A 17,458-nucleotide genomic window follows, 5' to 3' on the forward strand; every position below is an offset into this window, starting at 1 on the left:
CTGCTCCTCCCAGCTGTCTGGGAGCCGGGGAGGGGGGGGGGCCGGCTGAGGGGGCGCTTCAGCCCGCGGCTCCCGCAGGGGCTGGGGACAGCAAGGCAGGCCCAGGGAGGGGCCGAGGCGCGGCTCCCCGCCTGCCGCCCGTGCCCCAGGCACTTCCGAGGCGGCTGTTGACCTTGTACAACCCTCACCCACTCTCACTCCCTCCTCAAGTTATTTTTTAAAAATTATTTTGCAAAGCATTTTAATACAAGAAAGTATAGAGAATAGGATGACAGACCCAAAAATGTATCCACCAAAATTAACATTTTCATTTACTTATTTTTAGTTTTTTAACTTATAAAAATTATGAACTATAGCACAGAAATTTGCATAAAGCAAAGATGCACAGTATATGAGTGGTTATAAAGCAAACAGCCAAATCATGAAATAATTTCCAGACACCCGCCCCAGTCCCAAATGATGTGTCCCTCTTAATCTCACCCTCCCCTTTGCCCCATTAATCCTGATTTTTATGATAATTACTTCTTAGCTTTCCTGGTCTTTTAAAAATATAAATAAAATAAAACTTCACAGATAAAAAAATTCCCTTCCTAAGTTCTAGCATTACCCCAGGGGGCAAGCACAAACTGATATATATCATCCCAGGCTGTGTTTTGATATTTTTAGTACATATATTTATATTAGAGAAGTCTTGTTTTATAGAGTTTAAAACTTTTCAATACTGTATATATCATTCTGCAATTTGCTTTTTTCCTCAACTCTAAATGCCTTTCAAAATACAGCTTTATAGAATTATAATTCGTACACCATAAAATTCACCTGTTTCAAGTGCACAATTTAATGATTTTTAATAAATTTACCAAGTTGTGCAACCATGAGTACAATCCAATTTTAGAATATATATTTTTTTCTCTTTTTTTACAATCCACAAATCTTTTATTAATTTTTTTAACATCACTTATGCCATGAATTCATAGGGAATAGGTTCCAGTAGCTCAGGCTCTTTTCCATTAGTTCTCACAAAGTGTGCTTCCCTGGGTGGAGCAGGCTGGCGTTTCAGTTGGACCCAGGTACCTTTCTCTTTAGCTTCCTTCTTTTTTGGATCATTTTCCTTCACACGTTTTAGGAAGCTATCTCGGCTCTTAGAGTGCTTAATATGCTCAATGCGTACATTAATTCTCTTGGCAAGAATCTTGCCCTTAACCTGTTTGTTTACCACTATACCAACAGCATGCTGGGTAACATTTAGACTCTTCCCGTTTTGCCATGGTAATATTTGTGGGGCATTCCTTTTTGAACAGTGCCCATTCCCTTTATGTCTACGATATCACCTTTCTTGTAGATTTGCATATATGTGGCCAAAGGAACAACTCCATGTTTTCTAAAAGGCCTAGAAAACATATAGCAGGTCCCTCTCCTCTTTCCCTTTGTGTTTGTCATTTTGGCGAATTACTGCAAGATGGCGGTTCCGGCCGAAAGGCTATTTTAGAATATTTATATTCCTCCCCAAAAGTCTAAATACTTTTTTTTTTTCTGATTTTTTTTTTAAAGGAGGTACCAGGGGTTGAACCCAGGACCTTGTACATGGGAAGCAGGCGCCTAATCACTGAGCTACATCCGCTCCCCTGAATTGGTTGTTTGCTTGTTTTTTTTTTTAAGGAGGCACCGGGAACCAAACCTGGGACCTCCTCTATGGGAAGCGCAAGTGCAAATGCTTGAGCCACACCCATTCCTGTCTGATTTTTTTTTTTTTAAAGATTTATTTATTTATTAATTCCCACTGTCACTGTCTGCTCTCTGTGTCCATTTGCTGTGTGTTCTTCTGTGTCTGCTTGTCTTCTCTTTAGGCAGCACAGGGAACCGATCCTGGGACCTTCCAGAGTGGGAGAGGTGCTCAATCTCTTGTGCCACCTCAGCTCCCTGGTCTGCTGCGTCTCTTATCGTCTCCCCTCTGTGTCTCTTTCTGTTGTGTCATCTTGCTGGGCCAGCACTCCTGTGTGGGCCAGTGCTCCACATGGGCCAGCACTCCGTGTGTGCCAGCTTGTCTTTACCGGGAGGCCCTGGGAATCGAACGTTGGACCTCCCATCTGGTAGACAGGGGCCCAGTCGCTTGAGTCTCACCCACCTCCCTCTGATTGCTTTTTCATACACATTTTACTAGCATCTCCTTATAAAGCTCCTACTATGTGCTAGATCCTGATCTAAAGGAGTGACATGTCCCCTCATTTCATCCTCACAGCAGCTCCAGAAGAAGAACGCATTGTAAAGACGATGATGCGGAGACACAGACGGGTGGGCAGCTGTGAGGCCACGCCAGGAACTGAGAACAGCTGGGAACCCAGCAGTCTGACCTCTGGGGCCGTAGCTTAGCAGGTACCTAAATCCACGCATTTTAACTGCGGCATCGTGTGCGTCGGGTAAAGATTTTTATCCCACATACAGATGAAGAAACAAACTCAGAGAGGCTAAGTGACTTGTCAGCACCACTGGGGTGGGGATGGCGGAGCTGGGATTTGGGCCCGTGTCTGTGTGACTCCAAGCCCGGCTCTCTCCTATTGGCCTGTGCTGTCTTTCTACTGTCAGTTCAGAAAAAGAAAAAGGGAGAGAAAGGTGGAGGCTAGGTGGAAAGGGAGAGAGAGAGAAATCAGAACAAACTTTTAAATTCTTTTGTTCTCAGGCATCAATTCACATACAAACACTTACACACCTATGTAGAGGCATGCACGATGTGCACACACACGCAAGCCAGGCATACATGGGTGGCAGCTGCATGCTCACAGGTGCACACACATACATGCACACGAATAAACTGACAAATGCACAGACACTCATACACATCCCTGCACAGGTGCAAACACCTGCACAGGTGCATATACACCAACCGAAACTCACGAACACACTCGTGCATGCACAGGCGTACACATGCACAGGTGTACAGACACCTGACCAGAGCCAGTGTTCAGAGGTCCTCTGCTGCTCAAGGTAAAGAGAATGTCATTGTGCGTGTGTGTGGGGGGGAGGTGGTCCCTCAAGGTCCACCGCCACCCTTCAGCCTTGCAGGGTTCCCCTCTGTCAGGGCCCAGGCCCTGGGAAATGCTCTGTCAGGGGCAGGGTCCTCCCAGCCAATTGGGAGCACCGGGCTTTGGGCCTCCTCAGCCCCTCCTCTGCCCAGATGTCCACTGAAAGCCTTTGCTCAATAAAGTTTCAGTGCCAGGAAACGGGGCTGGGCCTGATCTCCAGGGACTTCATGGCGCTGCCGGGCCCTGTGTTGCCAGGAGTCAGAGCCCGCACTTCTCGCTGGCCTGGAGGCCTCCTGTCCCTCAAGAGCTTTCCTGTCCCTGGACTCATTTCAATCTCACACAGACTGCGAGGGGCAGTGGGAACCCCATTTAAAAAGATGAGCTTCCACTCCTAGGTACGTACTCCAAAGAATTGGAAGCGGGGACTCAGGCAGACATTTGTTCTCCATTTTTCATCGCGGCATCATTCACAATAACTAAAAGGCGAAGCGACCCAATTGTCCGTCGGCTAGTGAATGGATCAACAAAACGTGGTATGTACGTACAATGGAATATTATTCTGCCATAAAAAGGAATGCAGTTCTGGTACATGCTACAATACAGATGAACTTTGGAGACGTCGTGTTGAGGGAAATAAGCCAGGCACAAAAGGATTGGTATTGCACGATTTCACTTACGTGAAATACCTAGACTAAGCAAATTCACAGAGAAAGAAAGCCGAATAGTGGTTATCAGGGGCGGGGGAGGAGGAGTGGGAGTGAACACTTAATGTGTGCAGACTTTCTGTTGAGGTGATGGGAAGGTTTTGGCCATGGATGGTGGTGATAGCACAATACTGTGGTTATAATTAATGTCACTGTACCGTCCATTTGGAAGTGGTTAAAATGGGAAGTTTTGTACTGCACGTACGCTTCCTCAATTTTAAAAAGCAACAGCAAACATTTAGTGAGCCCACGCCGTGTGCCAGACACATTGCCTCACCACTAGTCTGTGAGGTGGGCACAGTGACCATTGCTCTTTTATAGAGGGGAAACTGAGGCACACAGGCCTCTGGCAAGGTGCTTTGGCTAACAAGAGGTGGGCTCAGAATTCAGTCTCAGGTTGCGTGTCTGCATGACCTGGACCCTTAGCTGAGGAACACCCAGCGCCAGCCTCTGCAATAGCAAATCTGGAGTCCCTGAGCCGAAACCCAGGAGTTCAGGCGCCAGCCTCCCAGCCCCAGGCCAGCGCCAGTGGTTTGCAGAAGTGGTGCGCCGACAGGTTCCTGGTGAGGTCTTTGCCCGTCAAAATGGGAAAAACACAAAAGGACAATGTAGTAAGTTGTTCACAAAGTTAAATTCCCTTAGTAGAAAAAGATGGCCCTTTTCTCAGGTTTCTCTCCCTTTCATTTCTGAAACGTGGATGACATTACATGACGTTTATGATTTTATGTTTTTGCTTGACAAGATAAAATTGTGAGCAGCTCCATGCCAGTCCCCAAGTGTGGGAGCGATTTTTCTGGTTTATGGATGCCCTAAAGCTTGAGTCTCTTAGGGGTGCCCATGACTCGGTCCTGGAATTGGAAATTCTTTTCCTTTTGTATCTCTCCTACCCCAGCTTCGTATTGTATTTGCCAAAAATTTCTAGTTGAGAAAATCTTATCCAGGATGTTTGAAGTCTTTATGCCACCAGCTCAAACTTTGGAATGAGTTAAAAACAAAGTAGAAAAAAACTCTTAAAAAAAAAAATCCAGCAACTTCAACCCCGGGAACTCAGCCAGTCCCTGGAAAGTGAAGGAATCAAAGGCATCTGAACAGTATGTATTAAAACAGGGAAGTGAAAGGCGCTCAGCTGGTAGCTGGAGCCAGGCTTTGGCCCTCTCTACAAACCAGGAGCAGCGATCTGGGAAAGCTTCTTTATCTCCCCACCTCCAGCAAACGCTCTGCAGAGGCCGAGGGCCGCCGACTCGGAGGAAGGCGGGAGGGCCGCTCTGCCCAGGAAAGCGTGGAGGGAGAGGGCGCCTGTACCCACAGCCGGGCCACTTAGTGTGGACGCAGAGGCCTCCTGACTTGCAAGCGCCCTGCCCTGTGCCTTAGGGAAAGGTTTACCAGACACTTCGACGATGATCTGGGAAAAGAGGGTCCTCCCAATGCAGCTTAGATTTCTATTAAACTGGCTAAAAAAGCAGACATAAAGCCAGAACAAAACGCCAACAAGCAGGGGAAGGGGTGGGCTTCAGTTCCCTGGAAGCCTCAGAGGGAGGGTGAGTCTCGCCGAGCAAGTGCCTTGGCTGGGTGGGAGGCGGGGTCAGCCCGAGCCCCCCGAGTTAGCCATGTTGTGAACTGGCAGGAGCTCACTTCTTGGAGCTGTCCCCTGGGGCGGGCCTGGTACCCCAGATGGCCCCAGAGTCATGCTTAGTGTCCACTCACTGCGTCCGAGTCCCGGTTCCCATCACCCCCTGCTGCAGTTTGCACCCAGAGCCTGGCAGCCGTCCTGGGCCCCCTCTGATTATGGGGAGTGGGCCCAGCTAGAGAAGGCAGGTGAATTGAGGCTGCCCAACAATTGCCACCTACTGCCCTTATCGTGAGCTGGGTGCTGTTCTGAGCATGTGACATGCCTTGTTTCACGTAATTCTCACTATCATTATCTTCCAGAGACTGAGTCTCAGAGAGGCTGAGTTACTTGCCTAAGGACACACAGCTTAAGGGTGCCAAGGTGAGAAGTGAATGCAGATTTATCTGACTCCAGGGCTCTGTTTTCTGCCCTTGACTCCCCAGCCTCTTCAGCCAGCCTCTTCAGCCAACAGGCCCTGTTGCCTGGGGCTTCTAGGGAGGACAGGCCACCTGTGTGCCCCTGGGATTGACTTCCCGCTCCTTCCCACCCTCCAGGACTGCACTTAGAGTGGAGGGCAGAATGCTTTCTCTTCTCTTTCCCCAGATACCAGCTCTGACACCTCCAATTTCCACCCGATCACAGTATTTTCTGACTCAAGCAGGCTATGAGGGAAATCGCTCTGTCCCTGGAATAATTTATCATCTTGTTATTTCCATTAGCTGACCTGTTCGAGCCTATTCCATGCTGACTTGTTGGAATTCCCAGCTTGGAAATCCCCAGGCTGGAGCTTCCCGCTGCAGGAGCGGATGAGGGCCCGGCAGGCAGGGCCAGCGGGCGGAGGCCAGACACCAGAGCGGGAAGCAGGGGCCGTTTCTGATTCTTCTGCATCCAGAGGCGGGTGTGAGGAGTTCCAGAGGCTTCTGCTGGGCTGATGGTCGAGGGGACCCCGGGCGGCCCAGGAAGGCAAAATCCTTGGCAGGGATGGAGGGATTGGTCTTTGGAAGGGGGCCGCTCCGGAATGCCCTGGACCAGCGCACAGGGCGAGGGTGCTTGAGGGTGCCGATTTCAGTTCTTGACAAGTTGAACATCCTCGGAGACCACGCAGACACGTGTCGAGCTGATGAGCATGGGCCCCGGGTTCAAACCCTTGCTCTGCCACTTGCTAGCTGTGCTGCCCTGGAAAAGTTGCTTCACCTCTCCCAGCCTTAGTTCATCTGCTGAGGCGGGGGAGTGGCTTCTATCTCCCAGAGTTGCTGTGAGGATTAGCCAAGGTGAGGGGCGTGACGAGCTCAGGCCAGCGTCCAGCCTGTGGAGCATGAGGCCCAGGTGCTGGCATTCCAACTCGACCTGGTTTGCCCAGGAAACTCCTGGCTTTAGCATCGAGGGCCCGGCACCCTGAGAAGCCCCTCCATCCTGGGCAAAGCCGGACACTTGGTCACCCCGGCTGTGGTCTCCTAGGAGTCAGGAGAAGCGCCTTGAGCTTCCCTCGGTGTCCTAGAGAAGTCCTAAGCCTTGCCAAGATTTCTTCCCCCCAACCCCAGAGATAGCTCCCTCGTCTGTTTGCTTGTTGTTTGCTCATGGTATCTGCTTGTTGTGTCCCCTTGTCTTCTTTAGGAGGCACCCGGAACCCAGAACCTCCCGTGTGGGAGGCAGGCGCCCAACTGCCCAAGCCACATCCGCTCCTCAACCAAGGTTTCTGTGAAGTCCCGGGGCTTCGGTTCTCACGTTACCCCTGGCTGAGTTAATTCTGTGTTGGGGGTGGATTCCTTCACCATTTACAGCAGTTTCTGCACCTCGTGGGGTTGGATGTGAAAACGGCCCCCAACCCATTTCCACAGGGTATGTGGGTGTGTAGGAGACGTGGCAGCCTTGAGGGAGGGCTGGGGGGCTTCCTTCACCCCAGTGCCAGGAGCCTCCAGGGGAACGGCATGCCCCAGTCCTTCAGCCACCCCCAGGGGCCTTGGGGTGCGGGACTGGGGGCTTCACTCAGGCTCCCCCTGCCTTCCCTGTCTCTCGGGCTTACCCTCTGCCTTCCCTTCCCAACTCTAAATTCCTCTTCATTTCTCATGTTTAGCATTTTCTCTCTCTTTTATGGTATTGGCTCCAGTTGAAACATGTTCTCAGGATCATCCACATCGTCCTTTTAAAAGTATTTTCCTAAACGATGACCGTTCCTGCCCTAAGAGGCGTTATGGGGCCAGTGGTTCGGACAACAGCTGGTGTGTCCCATGAGAGACCAGGCGGTCCTCAGAGCTGGGGAGGCTACGTTTGGGACGCGCTCCAGGTTCTCGGTTGCCCATCCCCAGCTCTTTCAGAGGGGCAAGGCTCTAGGCCCCATTTCATAGCCCGGCTTCGATTCTCTCCGCGGCGTTCCTGCCACTGAGCGGAGCTCAGGGCTTAGATTCTGCCGCTGGGGCTGCAGGGGTGTGTGGCGCCTCCTCCCCGTTCTACACGTTGTGGGGCCTGGTGCCCCAGCCCCGCTGTCCCCACAGCCTAGAGGAGTGCCTTCCGTCCAGTCTCTTATTTAACAGGGAAGCTGGGGCCCAGGGCCAAGGTGGCTTGTCCTACTTGCAGGCCGGAAGCAGCGTGGTCAAGGAGAGCGATGCTCACATTTGAGCAATTTATTTTGAAACCCTTCTGTGTGAATGAGCTTGAGTAAATTCTGGTCTGCATACACATTTCGGGTAGGCTAATTACCAGTTAATCCTCATCCTGCAAAATCACTTTAGGGTTGCTTTATTAGCATAAGGAATGTTAGTGTTTTCGGTGGGGGCAGTTTGTGAGGCTTCAGTGGGGGCAGAAGGCCTTGTATTAATAAAAACCCTGGTGGGTGTTGCTGAGGCAGGCTGGGGGCGCCCCGGGAGCCCCCAGCAGGGGCCAGCCTAAGGGGTAAGCCAGGTTGGGGGTGCTTGGAGGGCAGTGAGGGAGTGAGCAGCCCAAGGGCACGCAGGCCAGAACTTTCACTCCCGCCCGCCCAGGCAGCTGCTGGGGGCCCAGAAGGCCGGGTTCTTAGCAGCTGGGGTTTGCTCTGAGATTGGCTCCCCTTGGGGGCTGGGCCTTCGGACTTGAGCAGCAGCCCCTACCAAGCGAGAAGGACTCCAGTGGGGGAAGCTGAGTGGGCCTGGGCCTTCCCCCGTAAGGTCTGTCTTCAAGGGCTGGGATGCAGGGACAAGAGTGCTGGACAGGTCATGCGGGTGGCCGAGGCTTTCTGGGAAACTCTCCCCAAACTAGGGTCCCACCCCAAATCCCATTCCTCCTCCCAGGGAGCCTTTCAGCTGCTTTGAATCGAGTGAGCCCCAGGCAGGGGTCCCCATGGCTTGTGGAAAGAGTAGGCTGGGGCTCCTGATGAGCTAAGCCCTGGACCTGAGAGTGTTACCAATCATCCATCCACCCATCTATCCATCCATCCATCCATCCACCCATCCACCCAACCATCCATCCATCCACCCAACCATCCATCCATTCACCCAACCATCCATCCATCCACCTATCCATCCATCCATCCACCCAACCATCCATTAGGATAGAATTCCATCCTTCTGTCCATCTGTACATCTTCTCAGATTTCCTTTAGTTCACGGTCCACACATACTATCCATCCACCTTTTTCATTAGTCCATCAGTTCATCAGTCACCCGTCCATCCACCCATCCACCCATCTACCCACTCACCCATCCATCCATCCATCCATCCATCCATCCATCCATCCATCCATCCATCCATCCATCCATCCAGCCAGCCAGCCAACCATCCATCCACCCACCCATCCAGTCAGCCATCCATCCATCCAGCCAGCCAGTATTTCTTAACCAAGGATTCAAAGATGACTAAGGCGTGGCTCTGCCTTTAAGGAGCTAATAGGGAGCACAGAACTGCCACATCGCATTTAAGAGAAGCGGGCCCCTGCCTGGTGGGTCAAGGATGATGCCACCAGCAGTTAACTTCCTTCTTCCCTGTTGAAGGGCTGGGACGAGAGGTGGGGGAGATGGCAGCTGGGAAGGAGGGAGTGAAGGAGTGAGAGGCTTCACTTGTCAGCGGCTCAGCAGGTACAGTCAGACTTAAAATGTCCCCAAAGAACGTCTGCTGAGAGGCAGGGGGTGAGCACGCTGAATTATTTCCCTGGTAATTGGCACTGAAGAAGCTGCAGACATCCTGGGGTCTGCATCAAAGGGCTCAGAGCTGGGGCCTGTCCCAGCAAAGAGGATGTGAGGGCAGCTCCCGCCCACCTCTCCCCTCCCTCCCACCTCTCCCCTCCCTCCCGCGTGCCCTTCCTCCTCCCTGCTCCACCTCTTTATGGTACTGATGGTACTTTATGGTACTGATGCTCTCCTTTGCTTTTAGCACAAGAGTTTTGCGAGGTGGGTGGGGTGGGTGTGTGCAGGGCAGCGCCCTGCCTGGATGCAGGACTGGAGGGAAAGGGCGAGGACACTGGAGCACTGAGGCCCTTCTCTGCAGGGACCACAAGGATTTAGCTTTGGCAGGGGCTCCGCAAACATTCCCTGGTGGGCTCCTTCTCCCCAAATAGCCTGCACGAGGCCAGTGCCAAGCTTTCCTTTGGTCTCATCCCTCCATCCACCCTGTGCCGAAGAGCCTTTGCCAACACTCAGATGAGTAATTTGAACCAACTGATCATATACATTTTGTAAACAGTGGAATCTTCCTGTTGGTGTGTAGTAGTGTGTGCATATGCACGTGCATGTGTGTGTGTGCGTGCGTGCATGTGCTGTGCATGAGTGTGCATGAGTGCATCCGTGTGTATGCCCCTCTCCTCCAGCAAGGGCCCCTTCCACCGCGTTTCTGGCCGGCCCCTCTCCGGCAGCTGGGCTCTCCATCTGGTCACCTTACGCTGGAGCCTTCTCAGCCCCACAGGCCGAGTGAGGGGCAGGTGCTGCCTGGGGTAGAGGATCCCCCAGGCCGGGCTTCCAGGTGGGCTCTGCTTCCTTCCTGCTGTGGATCCAATACGGAGAACCCAAAGGGGAGCCCCTAAGCTGGAAGTGGGGGTGGGGGTAGGCCCCAAACCGTCCCCTGGGAATCCCCGTCAGAGCCCCAGGGAGCTCTGGGGACCAGTCAGAAAGCCCTCCATGTGGCCCAGTTTTCCCAGCTCCCAGGCGGGGAGGCACAAACGCTGTTCCCACGGAGGGCTGTGGCAGGGCAAGGGCCCATGTCCCTGGATGGGCAGTCAGGGCTTTGTCCGCTGCCCTAGGCTGCCCCGCAGTGGGCAGTTTGAGAGCGCACCCCCTCAGGCCCTGGCTGGGCACCTGGCTGTACTTACGGAGCCTGCACCCAGAAGGAGCAGCCGCCCGATTAGGAAGAGCTCCCGGTCGGCAGGTGCAGGGCGAGGGACGGCGCCGGGCCCTGCCTTCACGTTTTTTAAGGATTTGCAGACGGAGACAGCAGAGCGTTGGTCTGTGCGTGGGGCCCTGTGCACAGTCCAGTCACGTGCCCTGGGGCCAGGAGGATTCCAGCCGGGGCGGCTTGGTGGAGGGTCCCCCCGTCTCACTTGGGGAGCCACGGGTTGGGAAGGGGCGAGTGCCGAGGCCAGTGAAGGGACGTGGAGAACAGCATCCTGCTCTAAGAAGGAAAGGCAGGTGCCCATGGGCAGACAGACAATTGGGGGGCTCGTGAGATGTGGCTGGGGGCCACTGAGCTGCAGCACCCCTCCTGCAGGTCAGGGACATGTTCTGGGGCACAGCTCCCAATGCCCTCCAAGGGGTTGGAGGAGGCCCCAAGAGGCCATGTGACTGGTGGAAGCTCCTGGAGACCCTTTCAGCCAAATCTACCTCGTGTGGTCTGAGAAAACAGCTGCTTCACAGGCCCCATTGTCTGGCTGGGGAAGAGTCACATCAGCGCCTCCTCGTCCAGGCCACGGGCTCCGGATAACTTACGACATGGGAGGCAAAACCTCTGGGCAGTGACTGAGCTTTATTTTCAATTCTTGCATGCACAGGAACATGAAGGACTGATGTTCCCCTTTGTCATCAGAACTTTCCACCAGGACCGTCGACATAGCCGGCTGCCCTTCTGCCCACGTCCAGCTCCCACTGCCCTTGGGATCCACACTGCTCTCAAGGAAACCCCTGCCTTGCCCTGTGGCCCCAGGAGCGTGGTCTTCGGCATCCCACTGCCCTGGATTCAAATCCCGGCTCTCTTGACCTCAGTTTTTGCCGCTGTAAAATGGGAATACTACAAGTATGACTCATAGGTGGGTGAGGATTTCCTAAGGCTCCTCACACGTGCCTGGCGCAACCGACGGGGACCAGGATGGTTATTTTCCTTCCCTTGCAGCAGAGTGGTCCATCTCTCCCTGCCGCCCCCACCTTGAGGGCACTGAGGGCTGTTTGTTGTCAGCAAACAAAGCCCAGTGGGTGAGGGGAGGCGAGGGAGGGCGGCGGCTGGGTCCTGGATGGACCTTCCTCCCAGGCAGACAGCTTCCCGCCCCGTGGCCTGCTGCACCCTGCACTCCGGTAGAACCTGCTGGAGATGTTTACGGAGAGGCAGGAACAGACAGAAACAGGTATTATAGGCTGCCGGGAACGTTGAGGTGCAATGCTAGAAAGCAGGCACCTGCTCAGTTGGAAAGACGGCAGCACCCGCTTTTTGGGGTGGAAATGGCTCCCCACTGTGGGTACTCTTTGCTCCAGGACTGAGTAAGGTCTTGGGACAGCACATCCACCAGGGGCATGGACACGGCCATAGGGTGGGTCCTTAGGAGGCCCCTTTGGTCACACGGGCAGCCAGTCTGGTCCTACTGCCCTTCCCTCCCCTGACAGCTTCAGTGTCTCCAGAGCTGGCGTGGGAAGGGCCGGTAAACTGGTTCCATGAGCTCAGTGCTTCTCCAAGTTCATCAGCATCACCCGCAGCTTGTTAAAACGGCATTCTCAGCCCCACTGATTCAGAAGCTGTGGGGGTGGGATCCAGGGATCTGCACTGTAACATCCCGCTGAGTGTGAGAGCCACCCTCTAGACACGTGGGCAGCAGGAGGGCGGCGACCACGCCTGTTTGGCCCCTTAATCCCGGCATCTAACCCTGCACTTGGCACCGAGCAGATGCTCAATCCTTACTAGATGGAGAATGGATGCAGATGACACTGTAATTTAAAATGTCCCAAAGTGCCAGCGGGAAGAGCATGTTCATTTACTATGCCCCCATGTGCATGCAATCACTGTGCACATATGCCTATGCAGTCAAAGCAACTCCTTGAGGTCAGTGCCACATCGGAATTTTACAGGAATAATAAAAGTTACAGTGGCCTTAACTCTGTGGCAGCTTTACACACGCTATTCTTGTTTTGACTTTTCACAGTCATCCTTTGAAGGAAGTTTTACCCCCATTTTACAGATGAGGACATAAAGGCACAGAGAAGCACCCATAATTTCAGGTACCAAGCAGTAGAATTTGGATTTGAACTCAGGTGTTCAAAGTTGAGAGCCTCTACCTGCTGCCTTTTTAGGGACTACTTGGATTATCTGGTACTGGGGACAAACCCAGTTATTTTTCTACTCTCTGATTTCAATAGATGACACAGAACCCCCACCCCATCAACTCCCACCTCCCCAGCCATCCCACTGTGTCTGAAAGACTCAGTACTAAAAGTTAATTTGTAGGTTGATAGCTTGGGATTCAGAAAGCATTTTTTAAAATTTTATTTTAAGGAAACGATTTATTTCTTCAAGAGCAGCCCCACAAAGACCCGCTGACTCCTAAGGCAGCCCCCAGGGCCCCCTGGGAGGGTCTGCCTCCCAATTTTGTCTAAAAGCTGCAGGCTGTTAGGGTTAACTCACCAACCCTGTGGCACATCTCAGGAACCATATTTAGAGTTCACCGTGGGGCTGCAAGACACCGGCACCCTCTCCTGGGTGGGATCTGGCCTGGGAATGGGGTTGTGGTGGGCTGCAGTGGGGGAGCCCGTGGCATCGGGTCTGAGAGGTCGAACAGGGCTTGGGTCCAGGACAGAGGCCCAGGCGGAGCCCGAGGCGGAGGCTGCCGCCACTTGAAGGTCTGCGGGCTGGGCAGGCAGCACATGGGCTGTGTGTTTTCTCTGCCAGGCAGGTCTTCAGCTTGGGTGGGCTTATGCTCAGCTTGATATGCAATTTTCTATTTAGAAATTTTCATTGCTATATATGTGTATATAGTTTAGAAGGAAACTGTCTTACAAAGTTTATAACATAAAGCAGCAAGCCCCTGCCTACTTCACTAGGCAACCGCTGAGAATTCTTTTAGCTGATTCTGCTGGTGTTTGCTTTCGTCTCTAAATCTCATGCAAATCTTCATGATTTTTCAACTTTATTTTTCACTTAAATTATAAAATATCTTCTTATCCTTGTGTATCTCCTCTGTCCTTATGCTCCCATCTGGGTTGGCTGGCCTTGGACTCTAGCCTGGACACACCATCCTGGGGATTCTCTTTGGCTCTCTCCTGGGTTGGTTCTCCCTTCTACTGAATCCCAGTCTTCCTTTTTCCTGGGTAGCTACCTTCTTTGGTTGGAGCACATCCTCCAGTAGCTGCCTGAGAAAGAATCCATGGGAGATAAAATTTTAAAAAACCTACACATCTTCATTCTATCGTCACACTTCCTCTAGAATTGGCTGGATATAAAAGTCTAGATTAGAAATTATTTCCCTTCAGAATTTGGAAGATACTGCTTCACTGTCTTTTGGGTACAAAATTTGCTTTGAGAACTTCAATGCCATTTTAATTCCTGATCCTTTGTATGTGACCTAATTTTTTCTTCTCTTTGGAAGGTTTTAAGATTTTTTTTCTTTATCCTGGTATCCTGGCATCCTGAAATTTCATGATAAGGAATCTTGATATAGTTCCTTTAGTTTATTTTGGAAGATTTAACATATGAAAATATAGTAAAATAAAGTCCATCTACTCATCACCCAGCTTAATTACACATCACCAGCAACGCTGAAACCCCTTCTTAACTGCATCACTCTCCCTCCCAAGAGATATCCTGAGTCTGTTGTTTATCCTTCCTATGCATTTCTTTTTTTTCGCTGCATAAAATATATCTTAACATATAAAACTGTTTTGCATGTTTTAAAATCTCTATATAAATAGTGTCATAATGTATATATTTTCTGCAATCTGTTTCTTTGCTCAACATTGTGAGATTCCTCTATGCTGAGTGTTGTCGTCGCTCATTTTTAACACTGCAAAATATTCATATTTGAACATACCACAGTTATGTGTCTATTCTTCTGTTGATGGAATTTGTTGGTTCTCATTCTTAGCTAATGAGAAGGTGCTGCTCTAAACATTCTCTCCATGCCTCCTGGATCCCAGGTAGATCCTCTAGATCTAGGGGATGGTTCTGGAAGCTCAGTGGAGTCACGGGAGAGGGGGTTAAAATCCTCACGTCAAGGCTGCACTCCAAACTGATGAAACTGGAATCTCTGGGGGGCAGGGCCAGCATCAGTACTTTTTAAAGCTCTCCAGCTGATTTCAGTGTGCAGCCAGAGCTGACAACTGCCTTAGATCCGTGCTGCTCAAAACGTGCTCTTTCAGTCAGCACAGCTGCATTACCCAGAAGCCTGGTAGAAGTACGTCCTTGGGCTGCTCCAGACCAGGCAAGTTAGAACATGTGTTTTAGCAAGATCTCGGCTGGTTTTGGTATCATGTGGTCGCTGCAGGCCACAGCCATCTTGTTGTACTCGGTTTTGCCAAACTGCTGCTCATGCTACACTGGTCCACGCTGGTGTGCAGATTTTAGTTTGCTGTGCTGGGTTAAAAAACTCTTTCTCAATGGCAGCTCATTTCCTTCCATGAGAAATACTAGCAAGTATTCTTGTGTCACTTCTTGGATAATTTTCTCTCCTTTATTTTTCTGTCTCTCATTTGGAAACTTCCATTGGTTGGAAGTTGGACCTTCTCTATTGACCTTACCTTTTTGTTGTACATTTTTAAAAATGCGTATTTTTTATTAGAGAAGTTGTGAGCTTACAAAACATTCATGCATAATATGCAGAATTCCCATATAGCACCACTCCACCGTGTTGTCCAATTTTCTTGACTGTTTGCTTCTATGCTTACATCTCTTTAATATGTTACTTTCTGGGGGAGATTTTTCTCTAATTTCATCTTTTATACCTTAAAATGCATTTTAAAATTTCTACTATTATATATTTAATTCCCAAGACCTTTAACATTTCCCTTTAAAAAATAACATTTTTCGTCTGTTTCATAGGTGCGGTTTCTTCAGGTTTTCCTCTAGCCCTTTTCCTGTGTCCTGGGTCTCTGTGTTTTTGGTTACTGGTTTTTCTCCAACGATCAGTGTTGGCTGCTTATTCCCACTGTGAGCGGCAACAGCAGCGCTGACAAGAAGCTCTGTCTGTCCATGTGGGCAGGGCTTGTTGACTGGGCCTCACAGGCGACTGGGCGGGGACCTGCTCTTTCACTTAGGAACCCTCATGTCAAGCGTCCCTCGAGAAAATTCAGTCACCTCCTGCCTTGGGGTGGAAACATGGGGCTGTTAGCAGAGGAAGGGCTGAGGGTCTCCCCACTAATCCCCCCTGATTTTGGTAAGGCATCTCACTCCCAGCCTCTAGCTGGGCTCGGGGTTCAGCGTCTTTTTGGCTTGATCTTGGCAGGTAGTATACTTGTCTTCCACCAGGGTCAGGGCAGTCACCAGCCACGTGGGCTGGGAGAAGGGCCCTAACCATTTCTTTCAACCAGCACTGTTTTCAGACCCCTCCTGAACCCCCACCTTAGGGATACCCGGTCCCTCTCCATTCTGGGAATTTAGGGGGATGGCTCTACAGAGCAAATGGGCTTGCTGGTGGTTTTTTTCCTCTTTGTAGACTTCTGGTGGAGTAGAGGAAGCTGATACTAAAGCTATACTCCTCCGTCTTCCCAAGGTTTTCAGAAATCTCCCACATCAAGGTGTACCATATTTTTTCCCTACTCATTTCTCTGTTGTTGCATCTCAGACACACAAGTGATTGTCATCCTTTGACAGACACACTGGCTCAATGCAAATTCTAATCTTTATTGTTTTAATTCTGAAGCATAACCTGTCACAAGGAAACAGTGAGGGTCCCCCCCCCCCAATTTGCCCACAGCAAGGGCAAAAAAGCTCACAGTGGGGCGGGCTGGGAGAGGAGAGGCCTTCCGAGAACTGGGCACCCAGGGCCAGGGTGGGGAGTGGAGGCAGGAAGGACGGGAGGGTGTGGACACCGACACACAAAGCGTGTTCTCTCTCCGGGGAAGGGCTTTCCAGAAGCATTTGCCAGCACTTTGAATGAAGGATTTTTCATGCCAAACCAAACCTACGGAGGCGAAGTGAATTAATGGCTTAGGAAACTCAGCCCAGGCTCCTCTTCAAGGAGTGGATCGGCGGCGTTCGTGGGGATGCTCCCAGCTCCAGAAGCGGAAGAGGCTGCTGAAAACCCGGGGAGGAAGAGCCAGGTTTCCCCAGCAGCTCCTGGCGGGGCTGGGGGAGGGAGGCCACTGCGCCTGCGTGGCAGAGCTGGGGCGAGGGCGGGGGGCACCTCGCATCCCACCCGCCCTGGGCTCCAGCACGCGCCTCGGGGCCCAGCTCGGCGGTGAGAGGTTCGGCTCAGGGTTATTTTTCTTCCTGCCACTAATACAAAGACGAGAAAGCCCCTGCCTGGCTGCCTTCTGGAACCGCAGTGCACTTGGGAGGCCCAGAGGCAGACGGGCCGAGGCCCTTCCAGCCCAAATCGCCAGGAAGGGGTAGAGGGGGTGGGGGCAGGGGGGCAATAAATAAAGGTCAGTGGCTGGACGGCGGTGGGTGGTGGGAATGCTGGAGAGGAGGGAAGGGGTGCAGAAAGGCACGGGGTGGGGGGCAGCAGACTCGGCACCCCCCCAAATACTGGTTTCTTGAGTCAGAGGTCACGTCCGGCAGGCCAGCAGGCGGAGGGCCGAGGATGGGGCAGGAAGGAGCAGCGAAGGCCGCGAGGGTCTGGCTCCGGCATCCTCGGCCTCTCTCTCAAAATCTTCCGCAGGGAAGTCTGCTCCGTGCGCCAAACACGCCTCTGCCCAGGGCAGGCTGAGGGGACCATCGGGGGCCACGTCAGCAGTGGGGACTCGCCCGGGTATGTCTTTTTCCTTTGGGGGAGAGAGAAAAAGGCCACCACGGGTGAGGCGGGGGCTGCGGCT

At 52.0% G+C, this 17,458-nt stretch overlaps 1 protein-coding gene and 1 pseudogene across 7 annotated transcripts in view; both read right to left on the reverse strand.

Annotated features, from left to right (window-relative positions):
• Positions 1 to 918: 918 nt before the first annotated feature.
• LOC105745231 (large ribosomal subunit protein eL21-like) lies at positions 919 to 1,489 on the reverse strand (annotated as a pseudogene).
• Positions 1,490 to 16,305: 14,816 nt separating this feature from the next.
• The window catches only part of RPH3AL (rabphilin 3A like (without C2 domains)), a 139,453-nt gene continuing 138,300 nt past the window's right edge, over positions 16,306 to 17,458 (reverse strand). For all 7 annotated transcript variants that reach the window (XM_071210409.1, XM_058283103.2, XM_071210406.1 and 4 more), the window contains one exon: positions 16,306 to 17,407. In XM_071210409.1, the coding sequence (XP_071066510.1) occupies positions 17,373 to 17,407 (35 nt within the window). In that variant the 3' untranslated portion in view covers positions 16,306 to 17,372. The remainder of the gene's footprint in view (positions 17,408 to 17,458) is intronic.

Source organism: Dasypus novemcinctus, chromosome 21 (genome assembly GCF_030445035.2).
Source record: "Dasypus novemcinctus isolate mDasNov1 chromosome 21, mDasNov1.1.hap2, whole genome shotgun sequence".
In the NCBI taxonomy this organism is placed as follows: Eukaryota; Metazoa; Chordata; class Mammalia; order Cingulata; family Dasypodidae; genus Dasypus; species Dasypus novemcinctus.